The sequence below is a fragment of the Sorghum bicolor genome, chromosome 2 (genome assembly GCF_000003195.3).
Source record: "Sorghum bicolor cultivar BTx623 chromosome 2, Sorghum_bicolor_NCBIv3, whole genome shotgun sequence".
Lineage (NCBI taxonomy): Eukaryota > Viridiplantae > Streptophyta > Magnoliopsida > Poales > Poaceae > Sorghum > Sorghum bicolor.
This window is the reverse complement of record NC_012871.2, coordinates 9561522-9580642: the sequence shown is the minus strand read 5'-3', so window position 1 is coordinate 9580642 and position 19121 is coordinate 9561522. Positions and strand designations below refer to the sequence as shown.

At 42.3% G+C, this 19121-nt stretch overlaps 2 protein-coding genes and 1 non-coding gene across 3 annotated transcripts; 1 reads left to right on the top strand and 2 right to left on the bottom strand.

Annotated features, from left to right (window-relative positions):
* LOC8054416 (pentatricopeptide repeat-containing protein At3g06920) lies at nucleotides 869-4168 on the top strand. The gene has a single exon (XM_021454659.1). It carries the CDS (start codon nucleotides 960-962, stop codon nucleotides 3615-3617), a length of 2658 nt encoding a protein of 885 aa, XP_021310334.1. The 5' UTR covers nucleotides 869-959; the 3' UTR covers nucleotides 3618-4168.
* On the bottom strand, nucleotides 6175-6247 carry TRNAE-CUC. Its single transcript has one exon. It is a non-coding gene; the product is annotated as a tRNA-Glu (tRNA).
* Nucleotides 10233-12621, bottom strand: LOC8054415 (protein NRT1/ PTR FAMILY 7.3; the record flags this gene model as incomplete). The annotated part of the gene is made up of 4 exons (XM_002459575.2): nucleotides 10233-11382; nucleotides 11483-12060; nucleotides 12181-12398; nucleotides 12525-12621. Coding segments are annotated over 4 exons (1791 nt in total), but the record flags the coding sequence as incomplete, so codon positions are not given.

The window sequence follows — 19121 nt, the reverse complement described above, 5'->3', positions numbered from 1 at the left end:
CTTCACCACCCAAAGATCAGTCACAACACTGTCAAGTTTCTGCTTCATTTCATTGAGTTCTTGCTTCAGGCCCAAAATTAGATCGACAGACCCATGCCCACCTTCTCCTGAACTCAAATGGCTCACCTTCTTCGACCGATTCTGCTGCTGCTCTAGGTTGAGCAAGAATGCATCATACTGTGCCTCGGACATGATGATGCCACATGTTGTTGGGTCACCCTGCATCCCACAAAGCCCTAGCTGCATGAAGAAAAACCCAAGAAACTAGAAATTGAACACAAATTGACTTACTTTGATGTTGTTTGGGCACTTGATGAAGGTCTGGCCATAAGTGTCCCGTTGTTTGCTTCTGATTCGAACCAACTGGACTCGGCAATCTGGGCACTCTACCAGTGGGTGCAGCAACGGGCTCTGGATCCCCCAATCCGTCGAGCTGGAGCCAGGCGCTGCTGCTCCCCTAACCTGACTTCCACTCATCTGCAGTGGCGCGTGCGTCGGCGACGAGCGTGCGATAGAGGAGGAAGAACAAGGAAAGGACGAGGGCGGCCGGTGCTGCGGGCGTGCGGAAGAAGAACGGGAGCGAAGAAAAAGAACGAGGTTGCGATGCCTTATCCTCTCGTACAGGGGTAATACAGGGCAATACACAAATACATAACCTGCAGGTGGGCCTAACTATGCTCCAAACGTAGAAAAGGGCAAGGATGAGGGAGGAGCAGAATAGTAATGGTAAATCTCCAATAAGATGAATTGTAATGACGTTTTTCAAAAGTTGGAAAATTGTAATGGCGAGAATCTAAAAAATCCCAATATTTAAGTCCATCTGACCAACGGCTCAACGGGAAAGAGACAAGGTCCATCTGAATTCCGAACAAACCGGCCATTTCCTCCGCAGCCCCGCAAGGGCCCAAATGGGCAAGCCCGCCTTGTATCCCAGCTAGGGTTTTACCAAACCCCTCTCCATGGCGGCGGCGGCGGCGCTGCGGACACCGGCGGTTCGCCGCCCGCTCCTCGTCGCCTCCACCGTTCTCCGCATCGGGCGTTACCTCTCCTCAACATCACCACCCTCACCCCCACCACCACCGCACCACCCCAACACTCTCGCCACCGAGCTCCTCCGCCTCCTCTCCGCCGCACCATCCTGGACGCCGGACCTTGCCGGCGCCGTCTCCTCCTCCCTCTCCGCTGCCTCCGCCTCCGCCGCCGACGCCGTCATACCCGTCCTACGGACCCTCAGGAACCCCTCCCTCGCCGCTCCCTTCTTCCTCGCCTCCTCCGCCGCCTCCCCGCACCCGCTCCCCGCCGACGCCTACAACGCCGTCCTCCCGTTCCTCTCCCACGACCTCGCAGCCATGGAGAAAGTCCTCGAGGAGATGAGCGTCCTTGGGTACGGCGTTCCCAACCCCGCCTGCGCGGACCTTGTCTCGGCGCTCGTCCGCACCCGCCGCCTCGACGACGCCGAGCGCGTGATTGCCGCCATGAGGCGGCTCAAGTTCCGCCCAGCGTTCTCGGCTTACACTGTGCTGATCGGCGCAATGGCGGAAGCCAGGCAGCCTGAACGCGCGCTGGAGCTGCTGCGGCAGATGCAGGAGGTCGGGTACGAGGTGGGCGTGCCGCTGTTCACGACACTGGTGCGGGCTTTGGCCCGTGAGGGGCGCGTCGAGGGAGCCCTGGCACTGGTCGACGAGGTGAAGGGGAGCTGCCTCGAGCCTGACATTGTGCTGTACAATGTGTGCATTGATTGTTTCGGAAAGGCTGGGAATGTGGACATGGCCTGGAAGTTCTTCCATGAGTTGAAGTCGCAAGGGCTGAAGCCAGATGATGTATCGTATACGAGCATGATCTGGGTGTTGTGCAAGGCAGGGAGGCTGAGTGAGGCTGAGGAGCTGTTTGGTCAGATGGAGACAGAAAGAGCTGTGCCTTGTGCGTATGCGTATAATACAATGATCATGGGTTATGGGTCTGCAGGCCAGTTTGAGAATGCCTATAAGCTTCTTGATCAGTTAAAGGAGAGGGGTTGTATTCCATCCGTTGTGTCATTTAATTCGATTCTCACTTGCCTTGGGAAGAAGAGGAAAGTTGATGAGGCACTGACCTTGTTTGAGGCCATGAAGAAGGATGCAGAGCCAAATTCCTCGACATATAACATCATCATTGATATGCTTTGCATGGCTGGAAAGGTTGAGGAGGCCTATATGATACGGGATGAGATGGAACATGCTGGTTTGTTCCCTAACTTGTTGACAGTGAATATAATGGTTGATAGGCTCTGCAAGGCAAAGAAGTTTGAGCCGGCCTATGAGATGTTTGAAACTGCAAGTCAGAGAGGTTGCAATCCTAATTCTGTGACTTATTGTTCTCTTATTGACGGATTAGGAAAGAAAGGAAATGTTGATGACGCTTATAGGTTATTTGAGAACATGCTAGATACAGGCCATAATGCTAATCCTGTGGTTTATACATCCTTGATAAGGAATTTCTTCATGCATGGGAGGAAAGAAGATGGGCACAAAATCTTCAAAGAGATGAATCGTCGAGGATGCCAGCCTGATCTTACCCTACTGAATACATACATGGATTGTGTTTTCAAGGCTGGTGATGTTGAAAAGGGAAGGGCGATATTTGAGGATATCAAGGGTTATGGCTTTCTTCCTGATGTCCGAAGTTATTCCATTTTGATTCATGGTCTCACAAAAGCTGGCCAGGCTAGGGAAACTTCCAGCATTTTCCATGCCATGAAGCAGCAAGGTTTTGCTCTTGATGCTCGGGCTTATAATGCTGTTGTTGATGGGTTCTGCAAATCTGGAAAGTTGGACAAGGCTTATGAAGTTCTTGAGGAGATGAAGGTAAAACGTGTACCTCCTACAGTTGCCACATATGGATCAATTATTGATGGTTTAGCTAAGATTGATAGGTTAGATGAAGCTTACATGCTTTTTGAGGAAGCAAAATCAAAAGGAATAGAATTGAATGTTATTGTGTATAGCTCTCTCATCGATGGGTTTGGAAAGGTTGGTAGGATAGATGAAGCTTATTTAATACTAGAAGAGATGATGAAGAAGGGTTTGACACCAAATGTTTACACATGGAACAGCCTTATGGATGCTTTAGTGAAAGCTGAAGAAATCAATGAAGCACTTATTTGTTTCCAGTCAATGAAGGAAATGAAATGTTCCCCAAACACTTACACATACAGTATTCTTATAAATGGCCTTTGCCGCGTACAGAAGTACAATAAGGCTTTTGTGTTCTGGCAAGAAATGCAAAAACAGGGATTGGTCCCTAATGTTGTGACTTACACAACAATGATTGCTGGGCTTGCAAAGGTAGGGAACATAACAGATGCTTGCAGTCTCTTTGAGAGGTTTAAGGCCAATGGTGGAACCCCTGATGCTGCAAGCTTCAATGCTCTTATAGAAGGAATGAGCCATGCAAATAGAGCAATTGAGGCATATCATGTATTTGAAGAAACTCGATTAAAAGGATGTAGAATTAATGTAAAGGCATGCATCAGTCTTCTAGATGCTTTGAACAAAGCTGAATGTCTTGAACAGGCTGCTGTTGTAGGTGCAGTTTTGAGAGAGATTGCTAAGTCCCAGCATGCTTCTAGATCGTTATAAAATCTAGCTTCACTGGGTGCTATTTTGACAGTATTGGCATTATTTATTTGTATGATATGATGCTTGGGTTAGCACAGGACTTACCACACCGTCAGCCAAATTGATCTGGCTTGTATAGTTTGTACTGTTTGACTGGTTGAGAATAAGAAGTTTTGACATTATTGTGATTCAGTATTGAGATAGTGCTCTAGGATTTGGTGAGAACACTGTCAGGCATTTCTTCCAATGGACAGAAGGTCTGGATCTCCTATTATCAGCTGGGCAACTAGTGAAATAATATCAGTCAATCAGTGTCTTGCTCCAATGCTACTTGGTACCTTCATATTTGCCAACTGGAGGATTGTTCTCCAGATATGTCAAAAAACCCCTGGTTCAGCATGCTGATTCAAAAATTTAAATGAAACATCAAGACAGGTAACTGTGTAGTTAGCTTCTCTTCTTAATATAATGATACACCTGTGTGTTGGAAAAAAAACTGTAATTGGCTAGGCCTCAATCTGAAAATTTATTAACTTCCAAGTTCCAATAATTGTGAGCCCTCAATTTTCCTACATTTAACTTGTTATGAAGATAACAAGAATTGGTTCGTCCTGATATTTCTAATTCTTTTATCTCGGTCATAGAGTTACTGTAGAAACTAAGTTCCTTTTTTCTGTTCAGATATTATCCCTGTTATGTTAGTGAGTGCCTTTATCTTTGGCCATCAAGAATGATGCCTTTTTTTTTCCTTCTGAAGGAAGAATGTGTCATTTTTTTTATGTTACCCTGTCCAATTTTTCTTTTTTAAGTTTATTTTCAAACTGGAATGATGAAAGTTAGCCAAATCGTATAATGATGTGCTCCTCCTGGTGTCATTTTAATCTGTGCACTTGGTGAAATTTTCTTCTTTCCCAAGCACAAGATGAGATGACTGGAGTTGAAGTTTGCATCAGTATGTGATGATAAAAATTGAGATTGGTAACTTGCTGACCAGAAAATATCCTGGAGTTGAGATAAATGTTGCTGATAACCAAATATGCAAGATTGCAGCTATAGTTTGTTACTTTGTTTTGTTGCTTCTTTCCACAATTTGTTTGTGCATGTCTTTTGTTTGATCAGGTGGCATGTTTCTTGTTTTGATTGATCAGGTGGCATGTTTCTTCTTTTGTTTGATCAGGTGGCATGTTTCTTCTTTTGTTTGATCAGGTGGCATGTTTCTGCCACCATTGTCTGCCATTTGGGTTTCAACTTTGGAAACCATAGTTTCTTTAGCAGTCCAGTTATTACTCCCTCCATTCCTAAAAGAATGTAAACCTCTCTTTTTAAGGAGTCAATCAAACTCAAGTTTGACTAGGTTTTATAAAAAATAGTATCAACATTTATATCTCCAAATATGGTTATTATGAAAATATAGTACACAATTGATCTAATGATTATTAACATGCATAATAATAAATATTTGTTTCATTTTTTGATATGTTTGGTTAAATTTGAGATTGTTTGACTACTCGAATGCAATGTTTACACTCCTTTTGGAATATGAGTAACTCTTTCAGGTTGGGGGGAGGTGTTCAATTATTCTATCACTTCTGGTTTGAGTAATTAACTTATTTATGATTTTTTGGAAAGAAATTAGAGATGTTCTTTTTAATTGCTTATGTATTTGAAGTGCTGATATGTTTTAATAATGAAGTGTTATTGTTCTAGAAACTTACGGCATATTATAAATGCTAAATTAAATGGAGAGTAAATGTGTCATGTTCGTTGTGTTTTCTTTTTCATTCTTTATCTTTTAGAGGGTCTTCACCAATATTTTGAGTTGAGTCAGGTAGATGATTATGTGTGACTCGATTAATCACATGACCACTTTGATCTGTGATTTAACTTTTTTTTTTTGACAAGGGATCTGTGATTTAACATTAAAGCGTAACGATATGTTGCCCTTTTCAATACCCATATCAAATATACAATTGCTACAAAAAAAATCTATTGCTCCGAATGATGCAATTCTTTCTTAGAAGTTAATGCGTTCACTCTTCCAAGGAAAAATGTGGGGAACGTCTTGTTATCATTTCAAGAAACGGCAGGACATCAAACTTCGTGTATGATTGATTTTGATTATCCGCTAGATATCCCAGTAGGCAGTGTAGAAACAAAAATCTCTGCTGCTTGGAAGCCTTGGCTGCAGAGGAGCTCTGAATAATGTGCTTGAGTCAAATGCTCTTTGGAATGGTTCCCTCCAAGATGAAGGTTTGTATGAGGACGCCATAGCTGTGTTTCGCAGTGTAAATCTCTATATTTCAAGTTCGATGACGAAACATAAAATGGAAATAGCTTTTCTGGTAACAAAAACATTTTGCATATGGCGATTGCAGAATTCGTAGCTTGGACAAATTACAGCTATTTTAAGTTCGGAAAAGAAACCTAATATGGAATAGCGTTTCTGCTGATTATATAAAAAAGAAACATAATGCTTTTGAATCTGGGATTGCTTGTCAGGACTTCATTGATTCGTAGGAGTATGTTAGACATCTTTTTATTAGCTGAAACAAAAAAGCAATCAGAAAAGCAAAAAAATTTCCGTTGCCGGGACTCGAACCCGGGTCTCTCGGGTGAGAGCCGAGTATCCTAACCAGCTAGACTACAACGGATTCTTGTGCTACGTATCTGTCTTACTCTACTAGACCTTGCCGCTTGTACTACGTGTTCCGTGCGTTTAGTTCATTGTCTTTTTGATTTCTCCGTTCTGCTGCTTTCCCAGTCCGGCGTCTAAAGTACGTTTAGTTCCCAAACATAGAGCATCTTAAACAATTTCCCATTCGATTTTCCATCCTTAATTTTTTTGGTAAAGTTAAAAAAACCCTCTCCAATAGTTTAGCATCTTTCCTCTCCATCTTTTTCAACCTCGCAAAAGTTCATCCGAGCATAGCCTCCGAATGCTGCATAGGAGTGTGTATTCGGAGTTTCCTGGCTTGTCTAGTAAAAAGGGAGAAGGATAGGATCCTAGGTGAGAAAAATAAAAGAGAGAAAGATCCGGTGGAAGGGTTTAAATGTGTTGAGAAATAAATTTAAGGTTCCAGATACAAAACATGAGACTGAGCCATAGGAAAAAGTGCTGAGAAAAAACTTGATAAAAATATAGAAAACTCTTGGAGATAGTTTTTTTCCTCCTCATACTAATTTAGAAGTTGACAAACACCATATTTTGAGGAAGAAATATGAAGATCTCTTGGAGATACTCTTAGCGACACTTTGCGCCAGAAAAAAAGGAAATAAAGATTAGGGGACATCTCCCTGATGATTCAGTTACCAACACACGCCAAATGTTTAGCAAACAACCACAACTACGATTGTGCCAGACATTAGTTGTGGCTGCCTGTGGACATCTATATATGTCGATATGTGCCTAGACCACGCCCAACACGAACTTACTTGGGCGTAGAGAAGAAAGCGACCAATAAAACCCGTTAACCGTCTCTTTTTTTTATTTGATTGATCAACTTTTGAGGAATAAATATATAAAAGATAAGACCCTAGGAAGCTGTGTTAAAAAACCTACACACTCACACTTTTGGAAAAGTCTAATGAATGTTAAAGACATCTTTATGGGGTTTGGCTCATTCAAGGTGAAAGACGGGTCACAAACCCGATTTTGGTTTGATACTTGGGTGGGAAACAAACCTCTAAAAGATAGATTCCCAGCGTTGTTCAATATTGTAAGAAGAAAACAAGATTCTGTGGCACAAGTACTTAGTTCATCCCCACTAAATATTTCTTTTCGCCGAAATTTGGTGGGTGCAAACCTAAGGGATTGGCTGAGAATTGTTAATTCTTTACAGGACCTGAACTTACATGAAGAAAGGGATATTTTTGTCTGGGCGTTACATTCATCTAGAAGCTTCTCTATAAAATCCATGTATGCTGCGTTAATTAACAATGGCATCACAGTCTCACAAGATATTTGGCAAATTAAAGTTCCCACAAAAATAATTTTTTTGTGGTACCTGAAAAAAGGTGTGTTATTAACTAAAGATAACATTGTTAGACGTGCGCCTTCTGTCACTCCCTAGAAACCATTCAACACCTTTTTTTGGACTGTTTTTATGCCAAGTTTTTGTGGCGGGCGGTACATATGTTGTTTGGCATATCACCCCCCTTAAGTTTATATGACCTTTTCAATACATGGTCCAAAAGAGGTAATAAAAATCTAAATGCATTGTTATTGATAGCAGCTGCAGCACTTACGTGGACGGTGTGGTTAACGAGAAACGAGGTGATTTTTGATAAAAGTAGACCAAAATCTTTTTTGCAGGTACTTTTCAGGGGAACTCACTGGTTTCGACAGTGGGCACAGTTGCAGCGATGTGAAGCTTTACGGAATGAGCTGGTTTCAACGGGGCAGTATCTTGAGACGTCAGCCTTAAAATTCTTCAGTTCGAGTGGATGGCTCTCAACTAGATTTATTACCTCTTCTTAACCAGCTTTATTCTGGGTTTTTTTTTGCTTTAAGTTATACCTTTCTTTAGTGGTGTGTTGGCCTGTGGGCAAAACTTTATAATAATTGGCCTGATTCTATCTGTCGATAGATGAAGCCGGATATAACTATCCTTTATCTAAAAAAAAAAGGAACAGGATTAGGATAGCCATGAATGAGAATGGAATCAGGATATATGCGGGAATCCAGACGAACAAATATAGACAAGAACCATAAGCTAATATAAGATCGATGTGAGCCTTCCGATTGGCATGTCGTCTAGTGTTCGAGTGCATGGTTTTTGGGTACAGAGTGAACAGACAAACTATTTTTCATGTGGTTTAATTTTCAACGCTCAAGTGTAATACTAAAACCTTTTATTTTTATTTTTATTTTATTTATCATCCAAAGCCATTGATTCTCTTCCTCAGCACACCTCTTGCTCTTTCTATGCACACGCACATGTGCACACAATAATGTAGCCACCCCCACCCTCAAGGTCACTCGTACAAAGCATCATGTCACTCTTCTTCGGTGTGCAGGGGGGCAAGCATCGTCCTCTTGATCCCACCCTATAGGACTTTCCTGCACGAGCACACAAAATCTCGGCTCTCCATATGCTTCATCGGTGTTGGGTGGCCACAAATGAACTAATGATGATGAGAAGGGTTTTTTTGCCCTTAGGGGCACATGCCCTCACTCTCCTACCTATTGGATTTGCTTTGAGAAATGTGCAAACACACATCTCAAAGCAGTTTTCCATTAAGATGTGTGTTTGCACACTTCTTAAAACAGGGCACATGCTCTCAAGGGCAAAATAAACCTTACCCTTGTAGCTATATCAGGCTTATATTGCCTCCCATGCTGCTAAGTTGAGCACAAACCAAACATTGTAGATTCCATTTCATGGATTGGACCCAATGCAATTCTATGGCCTTGGACTCTTGGAGGCTTGGATGAGTCTGCAACCCAAGCTGCATGCCCGTTAATTGGTCATGTCTGGCTTAGGTTAGGCCTACACATTATGGCTTGAAGGATGTAATATAATAAGTCAGTCGGTTTGTAGCCGGACTGCTACTGTTTCACAATTAGCTAGCTAGCTAGCTAAGCACTGGATTGGAAGCTATGTATAATTCAAACAAAACCTATCTCCTTAGATCAGTTACAAACCACTTGAGACCCCACTATAGTTAGTAAGAGCATAAGGATAATGTTGCGGCTTCTGCAATTTCACATCAAAGCATAGGGCATAAGGACGAAAGAAACTTGATGCTAGTCTAAAAAGGATTGTTTTGATGAAAAAACTTGGAAGCTAGGTTGCAATGCACAAGAGGAATGCGACCCCAATTTTGAACGCAAGGCAGTTGAGGACCTGAATTGAAAGCTATTGACCTTTCTTGAGCCAAGTATCACAAAGGAGTGAAAGGTCCCGTGAGAACCCAAGAGGGAGGGGATTTGAATTCGGTGACTAATTTCAAACTTAAATCCTAGGGCTCAATTTATACCACCGCTAGCAAAAACCATAAACTATTCTACCAAGATATGCACTTCTAGTGTGCTCTAACTTGTGCTCAACCCAAAAGCGTTTTGCAACTTCGAGACAATCCTATCAACTTGCCTATAGCTAATCTAGTATGGTAGAGGTCATACAAGCAAAGCAAAAGCAATAAACATGGTAAGTAAGGATCTTAAGGTAGAGAGGGCAAACTCTTGACGATGATATATCCCATATCTCGATTGTCAAATAGCAACCCTAGTCAACATTGAAGCTCCACAGAGGTATGCTCCCTGTCACTAAGTCTCTCCCGATCATGGTGTTGGATTCACCAAACAAGTCATCCACCAACCAAAGACAAAGTGCCATGAGTCACGAAGTTTCACTACCGTCACCTGGCTCTTTCGATCACACTTGGACTCTGTATACAATGGAGTTTCTCCACATAAGGGAGGGGGGGGGGGGGGTCTCCTCATTCCCCACACACTAATACGATGCCACTCCACACCGCGAACTGATGGTCGCCATCTGGAAGGCCACCATGCCTTCATTGGAAGGTCACGAAGACCTCAAGCATTGTCGAGATATCTTTGGTCACCATGCCTTTATAGTAGCAGTGCATGTGTTTGTGCAAGCAAATTATTCTTGTCAACAGTTTTAACAATTAAATAGGACCATCCATGCAGGACTACATGACTCTGGTACAAGCAACCATGCATGCTAGCTAGAAGAGTGGGCTATAACAACTGCAACCCTGCAAGAAAAACGAAAGCCAAATGACATCTAACTAAGGTCTCGTTTGAATGCAGTCCAATCCACAATTCCACAGTGGTTTGCGAGAATTAGGGTGGATTAGAGTGCATCCAAACAAGGCCTAATTTAATTAACTAATAACCTGACTCCCTTGACATAAACATATTCAAATGCATTCCTCCCCATCTTGGCCCTTCTCGACACCATTTCCATTTTCATCTGCTCCATGTATGACCACCGGAGCCGGCCTATACCTCTTGGCAAACACCACGAACGCCAAGAGATCCACGGCATTAAGCGCTGCTATGAGGTAGAAGAACCAGTCCACATGACCCTTGTTGAGATCCTGAGGTATCCATCCAGGCCGGCCACCTCTACAGGTGATGGTCATCACCAGAGTGACAAGAAGGCTGCTCGCGAAGCTCCCGGCCGACATGGAGGCGACGCTCATGGCGCTGCCGAGGCTCCTCAGGCCTTCCGGGAGCTGGTCGTTGAAGAACTCCGTCATGGTGACATACATGAACACCTCGGAGGCTCCGATCAGCAGGTACTGCGGGATCTGCCAGAGGATGCTGAGAGTGCTGGACGCGTCGACGCCGACGCCGACGCCTCCCGTGGCGCGCATCAGCCTCTGCTGCTCCACCACGCCGGAGGTGATCATGGCGGCGGTGGAGATGACGAGCCCCGTCCCCATCCTCTGGAGCTCCGTCGGCTCGTGCGATACCTTGGTCATGACCTTGACGATGCAGAAGCGGTAGATGAAGACGAAGGCCGTGACGCCCAGTATCTCGAAGACGTCCATGCCGGCGGGAGGGATGGTGAGCTTCCACAGGGAGTCGTCCATGGCCTGCGCCTGCTCGATGAACACCGACGTCATCTGCGAGTAGGACGTGGAGAAGAGGATGCTGCAGAGCCAGATTGGGACTAGCCGCAGGATGCACTTGAGTTCTTCCACTTGCTTTATTGTGCAGAGCCTCCATGGATTGGGCTCATGATCTGCTGGTCGCACTTGGAGTTGGAGGCCAGATGCTGGATCTTTAATCACCGCTGCCTTGTCCAAACACCTGATCGATGATTGAAAACCAAGAGAAGAATGAAACATATATATATGTATATATATAAATATATATATAAACTTGATCTGCAGTCATATATAGTATGTACCTGTACTCTGGTGTGTGCACCATCTTCCTGACCCCCGTCTCGACGTGACCTCCATCGGCAGCGTCGGGGTCGTACAGATCTTGCTCTCTCACCGGAGCTCTGACACGCCTGTTCCTTACGGCGGCGACAACGACCTGGCAGACGCTGACGAGGGCGTTGCCGGTGGCGAGGAAGTGCCTGTACCTGAGCGTCCCGACGGCGAAGAGGAGGTACCCGAGCAGGGCGGCGGCGGTGGCGATCCAGAACGCCTGCACCCACTCGCCCTTGTCCTCCATGTAGGCCAGCGCGGTGACGGCGAGGATGCCGCCGAGGTTGTTGGCGACGAAGAAGTAGCCGAAGAAGGCGGACTTGGATTTCCGCTCCCGGGCGTCGGTCTCGTCGAACTGGTCGGCGCCGAACGTGGTCACCGCCGGCTGGTACGCCCCGTTCCCCAGCGCGATCTGGTAGATGGAGATGTAGAAGACGGCGGCCTGCACCGTCGTCGGCGGCTTGCAGTGCTCCTGCCGGCCCCCGCCGTCGCCGAAGTGGCACGACTTGTCCAGGAACACGTGGCAGGCCACGGCCAGCTCCACCAGTCCCTGATGATGTACAGTACAGTAGTGTACAGTGTCAGCATGCAGCAGCCATATCCATGCATGTGTGTATGACATGACAGGTAGCAGAGAATGCAAACTACTACGACGACGTATGGTACGTACAGCGACGAAGATGAGCTGGAAGATGGTGCAGGCCTTGTATCTGCCCCAGTAGGAGTCGCTGACGATGGCGCCGATGATGGAGAAGACGTAGGTGGTGCCGTTCCAGTTGGACGCCTTGTTGGCGGCGTTGGCGTTGTCCAGCCGCATCACCACCGACATGAACGTCACCAGGTTGATCCCCACGCAGTTGACCGCGAACGTCACCAGCGCCTGGTTGGCTGCCACAACACAGGAGGGTTCGTCAGTTTCCCATCACCATACTGTCAGTCTCAGTAATTAAAACTGTGTGAAAGATAACTAATGAAGCAGTACACCTGCTAATCTACCGTTACGCGTTGACTTACCGAGCATGAGGAAGCCGGCGAACCATCCGCCTGACCTGTCTCTGCGGCACGGCTTGCCGTTCCAGCCCACCGACCCGTCCGTCGTCGCCGCCGCCGTCGCCGTCGTCGCTGCAGCAGCAGCAGCACTGCCGCCGCCATGCTCCTCCACCTCGCCACCCGGTGTCCCCTGTTGCAGAGGCAGCTCAGCAGTCGGAGTCCAGCTACCCTCCTGCGCATCGATTTACATGCATATCATATCGAGGGAATAGAGTAGGTATTGTAAACGAATCGATAATGGAATGGAAACGCGTGCGAATATATATGACACTTACAGCCATCCCTGATCGATGCAGCAATCAGGCTTTTCTTGGAGGAGCCTGCAGGTCGATCGATCGATAATGGCCCGGGACTGAACTTGGGATGATTGCGAATGAATCGTCAGCCTCTTCTCTTGTTCAGAGATGACGACGGACGAGGTTGCTCCGAGTCAGCAGAGGATGGATCACCATGTTTGTTTGTTTTCTGGATAGCTGACCTCGGCCGGAATCTGATCGGATGGATGGCAGGTGTATATATGCAGTAGCAGTCTAACAGAGACCTGCAGATCGAGAGAATGTCGTTTGTGTAGGTGGCAGGTGCTGCTTGTTCTTCTGACTTTGTAAGACAGATAGATGGAGAGATAGATAGATATAGCAGGCAGCACCCAAAGGAAGCGGCGGCGACCAATGCAGCAAGAGCCAGCCCAGCAGGTATATATATATATATATATATATGTATATATAGGGGGAGGAGAAGGATACATGTACAAGGGCTGCGCCGCGTCAAGTGCAGCGTTGTAGGGTGCCATCGGCTTAATTAATTGTTTTCAGTTTCAGTGTATCCTCGGCCTGCAATCGCAGCATTCTGGATATCCTTCGTCTGACCATATGACCATGGCCATAGTTAGCTGTTGTGGCACATTTAATTTATAATTTAATTTAGTTTAGTTTATCATCATATCATCGTCGTCTGCAGGCCAGGTTGCAGACACAATGCAAGTCACACAGCCGCCACAAGCTAGCAATCAATTTCAAGAATCACCTAAACTCAAATTATCTTAAGTTTGACCAACTTGGTAGGAAAGGGTAACAATATCTGTAACACCATATAATTGCATTCATGGCGATATGTATATCTAGTGCTACTACTTTGGTGTCATAAATATTGTTTTTTACTTTTTTCTATAAATTTAGTCAAAGTAAATATAGTTTGACTTTGGCTAGTCTCAGTTGGGAGTGTTATGTGAGTTTTATATGCATTTAATAGGCTACCGCATAACTATTTTTATGACATGGGAATGGTTTTAAGAAGAGACAAAAGAAGTGAGTTTTATCTAGATGAGACTCTTTTGGCACGACTACCAACTCTACATGAAGCAATAAAATGAACTATGTATTGAGAATGAACATTTGATCCAAGTTTCATTTTATTTTGCATGATGTGGTAATATTAGAAACAAATGCCACGAGACTATATCAACTAACACAACTCTAGAAGTTGATTTACATTGAGACCGAGGGAGTATTAAATACAAACGGGTTGAAACCAGCTTTGTTTTACCTACCAATGTCGTCGTCATAACAAGTTTGCTCACCTCAATGCGGTAACATATTTTATTAGCTACGATACTAACCCTATGTGATTGGAACATGCGATGTTCGTGCAATGGGACACGATCCAGAGCCGTCATTTAGGATGTGCTTCTATACCATCGCTTTTGCATGACTAGCTAGGCTAGGGTGTAGATATGTTAGAAATGCTACCCCTATGTTCTGAAATGTTTAAGTTGACATATACCTTACACTACATGTTCTCGTTACAGATGCATATAGTCAGGACACTCACAATGCAAGACTCTATTACAGATTCCAAGACAATTAATTACATATTATTTATGGTATTTTGCTGATGTGGCAGCATATTTATTGAAGAAAGAGGTAGAAAAAATAAGACTCCAAGTCTTATTTAGACTCCAAGTCCACATTGTTCGAGGTAATAAATAACTTTAGACTCTATGATAGAGTCTGCATTGTGAGTGCCCTCATAGTTTTGTAGGAATATGTGTTCTCCTCATGTAAACATATATAGTCTTTATGCTCAATCAACAAGAACAGTTATTAGTATATCTTGTAGACAACAATATGTAGTCAGTAGTGATAGCATCATTTCACCAAAAAAATTACATGGAACTATCATTAGTTATTGGAATTCCTATTCCCTATCAAATCTATTGCTTAGAATTGAACGACACACAAGTAATGTTTAAGAAAATGTAGACTAGATATCAGTATAAACTCTCCATGTATGGATTTGTTTTCTGGAGCTTGCACATCAAGGATAACAAAGAGACGCAAGATACTAAAAGACATATTATAAGAAACAATGCTATAATTAGTAGAGCTAGTATATACCTGCAAGCATGCATGGAATTTAAGTCATACAACCATATCTTCGGAAAAGAAAATCATAAACCAACAACTACTACATGATGGTCCGCTATAGATGTGTTGACATATCTTCAACTTATATACAAAAAGATAGTCTAAAAAAAGGTTTATAATTAAATGTGGGTGGCTCTCCTAATATGTTTTAACCCTGTATGCAAATTCATTTGATCATATCTATGGAGAGAGTTCACAAATCAAACAAATACATTCATTGCGACCCCTATAGCAAGATTGCACAACCGCGCAAGCAAGCCACCAATGCAATATCCACTACTCTATCTCATGCTTATTATAGTATGGCTTTCCATGATTTGTCTCTTGACCACCACAACCGTACCATGCACCACGGCCTCCAGGTTCCACAACCGTAGGAGTAGCAGTTGCATTGAACGAGAACGACCATGGTGGAACAGTGTAAACAAAGGCAGCAAAGCCAAAGGCTACACGTTCCGCACCCTGCAGCCTGCAGGTCACCACGGTGTGGCCATGGCAGGGTCAAGCTCAACTACATATGGGTATGGTGTGTAAGTGTGTAGGGATGAAAACGGATCGGATATGGATGGATATCACTAATATCATATTTATTTTCATATTTCTGGTCGGATTCGGATTCGAATACGAATAATGTCAACCATGTCAGATGAGATTGAATTAAATGTCGACATCATAAATATATGATTTAAGTATTCGGATACGGATATGGTATCAGATATTGAATATTTGGACTCGGATACGGACACATCTGAACCCCTCTAAACAAATTTGGTCTTGAATACGGTCGGAAAATATCCATACTGTTTTCATCCCCGATGTTGTGCCATCAACTAACTTCACCGCATGTGTTTAACTAGATACATTGTCGACATAACTAAAACTTTGACTCTTTGTCTTGCAAACTGTAATATTTGTACCAACAAATAAAATCATATATAACCATAATTTAAGAACTATTTCGGTGATATGATATCCATTTCATAAAACATAGTTTGTTGGGTAATTATTGATATAAAAATCTGGAAACACATACACATTTTTTATATAATTTATTTTTTTGGGAGGGGTGGAGGAGAGAGAGGGTGGTAGGAGAGCATAGTACTAATATGATCTACTCTCTCCGTTCCAAATTATAATAGCTTGTTTGCTTGAGCTTGTCTTCTGAATCTATCAATCATTCAACAATGTTTTTTTTCTTCTCACAATAAATCAACGAACAATACTTTGAGCCATGTCTTTTCAGACAAGCAAACAAGACTAAGTTCATTTGACTTTTTTGGTACGTATGTCTAAATACATAGCAAAATCTATATACCAAACAAGTCAAAGCAACATATAATTTAGAACGGAAAGAGTACTTCCTTCGTCCCAAAATAAATCAATTTCTAAAATCACCTAAAGTCAAACTAATCTTGAACAACTTTATAGAAAAATATAACAATATCTATGACACCAAATAAGTGCATTCTTGAGGTATATAGTGATTGCTTTGGTGGCATAAATATTTATACTCTTTTCTATAAATTTAGTCAAAATTTAAATAGTTTAACTTTGGCCAGTCTCAGTGCTAGCGTCAGGTGAGATTCATTTGCATTTAATAGGCTGCATGTAGACATTTTTTATGACATTGAAGCAATTTCAAAAAGATAGAGAAATGAGTTTCATCTCTTGGTATGATTACCAACTCTATATGGGTCATGAAGTTAAATACCATGAAGCAATATAATGAAACTATGTGAAAGGGCCTCTAGCCTAGTGGTTAGAGCACCTAAGTAGCACCAGCAGACCTGGGTTCGACTCCCTGTGGGAGCGAATTTAAATAAGTCTGCATTATAAAAAAATAAAAAAAAGTAGGCTGAGGTTTTCCTTGCTGACTTCGGTAAAAAAAATATAATAAAACTATGCATTGAGAATGGATGTTCTATCCAAGTTTTATTTTATTTTACATGATGTGGTAGTCTTTGAAATAAGGCCATGAAACTATCCACTAAGAATAACTTAGTACATCTTTAGAAATTGATTTAATTTGGGATAGATGGAGTATTGAACACAAAGGATGTGAAACTGCTTCATTTTACCTATCAATATTGTAATAACAAGTTTGGTCACCTCGATGTGGTAACACAATTTATTAGCTACGATACTAACCATATGTGATTAGATCATGCGATGTCCGTGCAATGGGACACGATCTAGCCATCATTTATCAGGATGTGTTTCTACCATTGCTTTTGCATGACTAGGCTATGGTGTAAATTTGTTAGAAATTCTACCTCTATGTTCCAAAATGTTTCTAAAGTTGACATACCTTACATTACATGCTCTCATTACAAATACATAGTCATAATTTTGAAGGAATATCTATTCTTCTCATATAATATATGTAGTCTTTATGCTCAATCAACAAGAACAATTATTAGTATATCTTGTAGACAACAATATGTAGTCAGTGGTATGGTGTTAGCATCATTACATTTCACAACAATAACATGGAAATTAGCATAAATTATTTGAATTTCCTATTCTCTACCAAATTTATTGCTTAGAATGACACACAAGTAATTTTTAAGAAAATGTAGACTACAAACCACTATAAACTTTCCATGTATGGATGTTTTTCCCCTAGAGCTCGCACATCAAAGATAATAAAAGATACAAGATACTAAAAGACATATTATAGGGAAATGGAGCTTTAATTAGTAGAACTAGTATAACTACAAGCATGCATGGAATTCAAGTCATACAACCATATCTTGGAAAAAAATCACAAACCAACAACTACAACATTTATTTATTTGCAACAAAAATGTTGTTGCCACTAGAGATAGAGATAGATGGTTTGCTATAGATATATTGATGTGTCCTCATGTTATATAAAAAGAGAATCTAAAGAAGAGGTTTACAGTTAAATTAGTATGGCTCTCCTAATATAATATTTTATATATGTTTTCAGCCCTGTATTCAATCCATACAAACTCATTTGATCATATATCTTTTGGAGAGTTCATAAATCAAACAAACATTGGTTGTTGTTGGTATAAATTAAATGCACACATGTAAATACAGATATCCACAAACGCACAGATATTACACCGTTGTAGTACTTCACCAAGATTAATCTAGTTTTAATATCGAACCCAAAGGAACAGTAGGTAATGATGATTTCAAGTTCTATGCTTAACCCAACTTCACAACCAAGTTCAGATAACATGGAGAATAAAGGAGATCTCTAAGGTCTATTTAATTCCAATCCCTGTAAGCTTGCCTTCTATCGTTCTATCGCGGACAATGTCTTATAAAGAACAAAATCAGAGTTTCTTCTATATAAGCATCACAGGCCTACCAAATCCTATTAATAGGAAGTGGACTACAAAGGAACAATGAAGCTATAAAGTCACCTTCGTGAACTACAATATAATCCAGAAAATAGGGGCAAATACAAGTAAACTTAGTCTAAGCACCATGCTTACACTATGATATACTACTTCAATCAAGGAGCTACCAAGATCAAAGTACTTAAAGTAGAGTTGCAAACTGGAAGAATGATATAAACAATTACTTACTTAAATCAGAAGTTGATTCCTAGAGAATCTCAAAAGAAAGCTCCAAGAGGAACTTGGTCCCTAGAATAAAGCACCGACAGGCTGGAACTCCTCTAGAACTCTACTCTCTCAGTCTATCTCTCTATCTCTACTTACAAGACTAGATCCTATGGAGGACTAATCTTCTTGATTGCTGGCCTAGATCCTGGTTGACATATGAATTAGGGTTTTTGTCTCTTCAGCTCTAAGGATCTGACTTGACTCTAGGGGATGCAGGCTTCATTATATAACCCAGGAGAATTACCATGAACCCTTGGATCAAACTGACCTTAAAAGATGGCTAAGATGCATCTTAGAAGGAGGTGGAAGAGTCTTGTAGAAGGAGGCGAAAGAGTCCTGGCCTAGGCCGGCCGACAAGAGCTTAGGGCCGGTTGGCCCTAGGACTCCTCCTCTTGGGCTCTGCTTCGACGTGTTGTCTTCTAGAGTATTCTAATGTATGTTTCATCGCAGAAGTTTAATCCTTTTTGATGTTTTTATCCTTCTTTGTATGTTTTCTGAAATATCCTTGTGAAAAATATAAATTCATTAAAACTTGT

What these genes read in the sequence shown, in the direction of transcription:
- LOC8054416 (XM_021454659.1), top strand. Translation starts at nt 960, where the DNA reads ATGGCGGCGGCGGCGGCGCTGCGGACACCGGCGGTTCGCCGCCCGCTC.